Consider the following 5,000-nt stretch of genomic DNA (forward strand, 5'->3'; position numbering starts at 1 on the left):
ATTGTCTTGTGTACTCCTGATGGAAAAAGGCTTGACTATAAACAAATACAATTCCCTCAGAGGCCCACAAACTGAGACAGGGATTGTGGGGAAGGAATTCATCTGCGCTCAAACTGAGAGTGGCAGCAGTGGGGAGGATATTCATTTCCTGAGCCAGATTTAGCTCAACTCTGGAGAGAGGCTATCAAAGTTTATACTTAAATTGCTAATTGGGCAAACATTTTTTTAAATTCATAAATTATTTCATTTAATATTATTAATAAATCAAGTGAGCGAGCAGGGAATGCAAGCAGTGTCATCTTCCGCGCCTAAAAATTCCTAGGTGATCGGCACTACTTCCGCATTATGGGGTCCAGAGAGCAAGCATACTAGAGACTTCTGCTGGTCAACCGTCTAGTTCCGGCTAACTTGAATGGCGGTTAAATGATTTAATCATGCCGCTTTTCTTGCTAGTTGCTAAGTGTTATCGGGCAGAATGTTTCAAATTCTGATTCAGCAAAGGTAACAAACAGCTTCATGAATGCAGAGCGGAATTTCTCACCACTCCACTCACATGCACCGATAACATACATATTTCTAGTATAGTAGGCAGTTTAGAATACAGCCAAGGTACAACTTTCGCTGTTTCTTTCTTGATCCCAGTGTAGGCAGACTGGGTGGTGCTGGGGTGGGCATTTGGACCCGGTGCAGCATGAATGGGTGGGGGCTCCATCAGCCCTGCTGATTTATCACCTGGGTAATAGGAAGTGATTGAAGGGAAATTTAAATGAACTCTCTCTGACAAGCACACATGCAGACACACATACAAGCACGCACACACAAATTAATAGTGGGGCTTAATAGACTACAGGGAGAGGGAGAACAAGAGCAGGAGAGGGAGATGAGATAAAAGGATGGCTTGTTAGGGAGGAAAGATAAAGAAAAGGTTTCGAGACAAACAGGATAGAAGAGTAACTACTGCTGACAGATAAAATAAGATTTGCTTCTGAGTAACGTGCCTAATTTTAAATGTTATCTATTCAAGTGGGATGAGGGAAGAAAGAATAATCAACGAGGCTCGTGTGTCAGTGCAGGAAAGCTAAAAGATAACGAGAAGGTTGAAATAACCGTTGAAATTACAGTATATTAGTATACCATCATAATATATTGTTGGTACCTGAAACTGAGCCACTTGCACCTCTGTTCCTCTCTTGCTTGCACTCTGTCCTTTTCTCTTTCTTTCATACACACACACACACACACACACACACACACACACACACACACACACACACACACACACACACACACAGACACACACACCCACACACACACACACTAGCTCACTCACGGCACCCTCAAAGGCACCCTCACAGGCTGCAACAGCACCACCCTCAACAGCAGGGCCAAGTATATATAAGGCATCCTTTAGGGATGTCTGTCACAACACTGCGTGACCCTCCTTGACCATAACCACACCGGCACCCCCACGCTCGCACACACACACACACACACACACACACACACACACACACACACACACATACACACACCTCAGCCCACATACCAAAGAGGCTGAGCTGTAGCTGTCAGTGTGTCAGTGTTAAGGGTATGACTGTCAATCATTCCCTCTGGGAAATGTAGGCTAGGAAAAAGGGGGGTCATCGACTAGACAGGATGAGAGGAGGAAGCAGAGGTAGAGGGACATATAGCGATGTAGATTTTGTTGTGTGCGAGAGAGAGAGCATATGCGTGTGTGTGTGTGCACCTCTTTGTAATCACAATGCAGCGTCCTAAAGCCAGTTTGACCCCAGGGCGACCCGCAGTTTAAAGCCCGACCCCAGTGGCTTGACCGGGCTCAGAGAGGACACTGACCTATGAATCATGGGTATTATAGTCTTGAGTCGTAGTCTATAGAGCCACTACAGCCAATCCCTGTCGACCTCTCGCCCTGTGCCACTCGAGTCACCATGTCGGTCAGAGGGAAGTGAATGGGCTATAAAGCGAAACTCTGCCCCAGAGGTCTAAGGCTGTAGCCTATATGTGACTCCATGTACTACTGCTACTCTAGTGTGTAATTTGTCCTCTTGCCCTTGATGTTGACTGAATAAATAAACCCGAAGTAGGGATGTCTTTAAAGGTTAAAATGTTTTCTCAATTCTGACAGGATGGCTTTAGATTAAAGGACATCTGAGAAAAGGTTAAGAGAATATAAATTTTGTTATACAGCATACTACTTACAACAGTCTATTCCACTCAAGTTAACATTAACTAAACTGCTGAGAAAGGGTGGCAGGCTTGGTTCGAGTTACATTGGAGCCATAATAAGGGGTCTAAACCCCAATGAAAGCAGTAAAATCATACATATGTGGGGGTCGCTAATACATTGCCAACAACTATTATTTGAATCACAATAGTGCAATGCTACCTGCTTTGACCCACTTGATGTTGGAACAGCCCATCTGCTGATGAGGGGTTACACAGTCCCAACATTATCCATGCCTATATGGCAGGTGCAGTGACACCCCCCCCACCCCCCCCCACCCCCTTTTTCAAGTGAATCCGTACATATGATGTCAGAGGTCAAGCAGGTAATAATCAAATGAAATCAAGACAGGAAAAAACGCGGTTGAATGAAAAGACAAATTAAATAGATAGCCTAATAAAGAACCAAAAAAAGCCAAATTGTGGAGCGGGAAAGGTCAGAGAAAAAACTATAAAAAAAACCTTGAGGTTGTTGTAGCAAGATGTTTAAAGACAACCCATATATTAGATCGGTTGTATTCCTAATGTCTTCTTTATCCATTTTGAAAGTTAAAGTTCCTTCTAGTCAGACAAGTTAGTTGTATGGTAAGGATGTCCTCTTACCTTTTCTTAGCTAACAGTTTCGGCACCAGGGCGAGGAATGGACACAGCCGTGTAGGGGAACTTTATTTTGAAGATTCCCGGCCCGGTCAGCTGTTTTCATAAAACACGTCAAACCCAAAAGAAAACAGCAGCTCTGAGGAAGGCTGGAGTACAGCCGAAACTGTCAGCTAAGAAAAGGTAAGAGGACATCTTTACCATACAACTAACTTGTCTGACTAGAAGAAACTTTAACTTTCATAAACAATATATTATTTAAGAATAACGTTGTTGCTTTCACGTCGATGCCAGTGCCAAGAGAAGTCTTGCTAGCTGCAGAGGTGATAGCGTTGACAGTCTGCCAGCATCCTAACAAAGCTCAATTATAACTCAAACCCTGGCAGGAGAGGTTTGTGCATCTTTTTCCCTCACATGCAAACAACACACATACGCATATGCAGAAAATTCCCAAGATGCATCAGCATGTGGAAAGCTCCTTTCGTCGTCCCCAAGCAGCAGGAAGTGAGGTCATAATGAGAGCCAGGTCAATATGCTCATTAACCCCTGCAGTGTATCTGGATTATAGGAACATCAATAGGCCTGACTGGGTCTCTGTTGCAGCCATCACAATGTCTGTCAGACCAGAGAAACTCACAGCAGTCTGTCAGACTGACAGAGAAACACAACTTGATGCTGACATTTTCAGATCACTCAGTGAAAAAAAAACATGAACAACAACCACAAAAAAAGCCTATTAGAATGAATTCAATGATGCCGCCCGGTTCTGGAGATATAATTAGGAATATAAAAATTGGATTTTCATTATACAATCCGACTAATTTCTTCAGGATTGACATGGCATGGCAAGGCAGAGCAGGCAGGACAGGCTGTTAGCTAGAAGCATAGATACGCTTTTCATCTTACACCAAAGATTTTACAGGTACAGTGTTAGATTAAAAGCTTAAAATGCTTCAGCTTCAGTGAAAATTCAAATTTGTTGCAGATGTGGCTGAAGTTCTGTGTGACTCTGCCAGGTGTTGTGTCAAACTATGTCCGGGTGAATAGTGTTTCCATCTTGTTCAAATTATGTTTCCTGTAGTGCCCTCCACCGTGGTTAGGGTTAAGGGTAAGGTATGGTTCAGATTTAGGTAGAGGGGGAAAACACATGACAGCGCCAGCATGCCTGGTGTCAGATATTCTTGGGCCCAGCAAAACAAGAGCGCCAAAAGGTGGTACAGTGTGTGACGTGGTCTCGTTCAGCCATTTCTAATGTAAAGTTTGCTCCTTCACAAGTCGTACATTACATTACAGCAGAATCTTGGTGACCCTCAACCTGTTCCCAAAGTCAGCCTCAGTCCAGAGCCAGCATGGTGCCACGCCCTTTCCTTGCAAGAGTCAGGGCTCACATAGAGGTAAGAGCTGGATTGGATCGGACAGGAACTGTCAAACAGGCGGCCCAATACCTCGATCTGCTGTGGCGAGAACAGCTCCCCTCTCATCTGCTTCCTGAGGAAGTCCCGCCCACTGTGGCTGTGCCCGTTGGCCAGCGGTGACTCCTGCAAACCTACACCAAGAAAGACAGGAGAAAGGACTGAGGTTAGAGTGGTTGTCAATGGAGGAATAAGAGAGTGAAAGGAGAAAGAGAGGGTTTGTGAGCCTGGTGTGTATAACGGAGGGAGAAAACAGACACAGATGATTCAGACGATGACAGAGGAATGACGGGAGGCGTGGGTTGATAAAATAAATCACTGAGGCAGATGTGGAGAGAGAAGTTTGAGTAAAGTAAGGACTTAAATGAACCCCAGTGAGCTGATTTGGGACTGAGTGACTTCATAGATTGTGGAGAAAATGCTATACAACTGCAATCCATTACCAAGCATGCGCTGTCTCTCATTCTTGATCTCTCAAGAGTACACTCTCGCCTCTCATATAAACACACTTCTCTGTACCTCTTGTCGTATCACCAATACACACCCAGACACACAAATATATATTGCTGTGGTATCAGTATTAGACTGTGAGCTCTCGTATCCTGCAGTTATTGCAAGGCTGAGGGACTGAACGAGACAATTATAAGAACTCTGAAGAGTCGCGGCCCACAAATGATTAGAAAAGAGAGAACCCGAGAAAAAGATAAAGAGAAAAAGGGGATGAGGGTGAAAATCCCCGCTATAGAG

General features: G+C 44.3%; 1 protein-coding gene across 2 annotated transcripts in view; it reads right to left on the bottom strand.

The window, feature by feature from the left end:
* pax5 (paired box 5) overlaps positions 1 to 5,000 on the bottom strand; it is a gene marked incomplete at its 5' end in the record, with an annotated part of 57,728 nt that overhangs the window by 17,565 nt on the left and 35,163 nt on the right. For both annotated transcript variants that reach the window (XM_083934439.1, XM_083934440.1), the window contains one exon: positions 4,287 to 4,387. In XM_083934439.1, the coding sequence (XP_083790565.1) occupies positions 4,287 to 4,387 (101 nt within the window). The remainder of the gene's footprint in view (positions 1 to 4,286; positions 4,388 to 5,000) is intronic.

The sequence above is a fragment of the Echiichthys vipera genome, assembly GCF_963691815.1.
Source record: "Echiichthys vipera genome assembly, chromosome: 2".
Lineage (NCBI taxonomy): Eukaryota > Metazoa > Chordata > Actinopteri > Perciformes > Trachinidae > Echiichthys > Echiichthys vipera.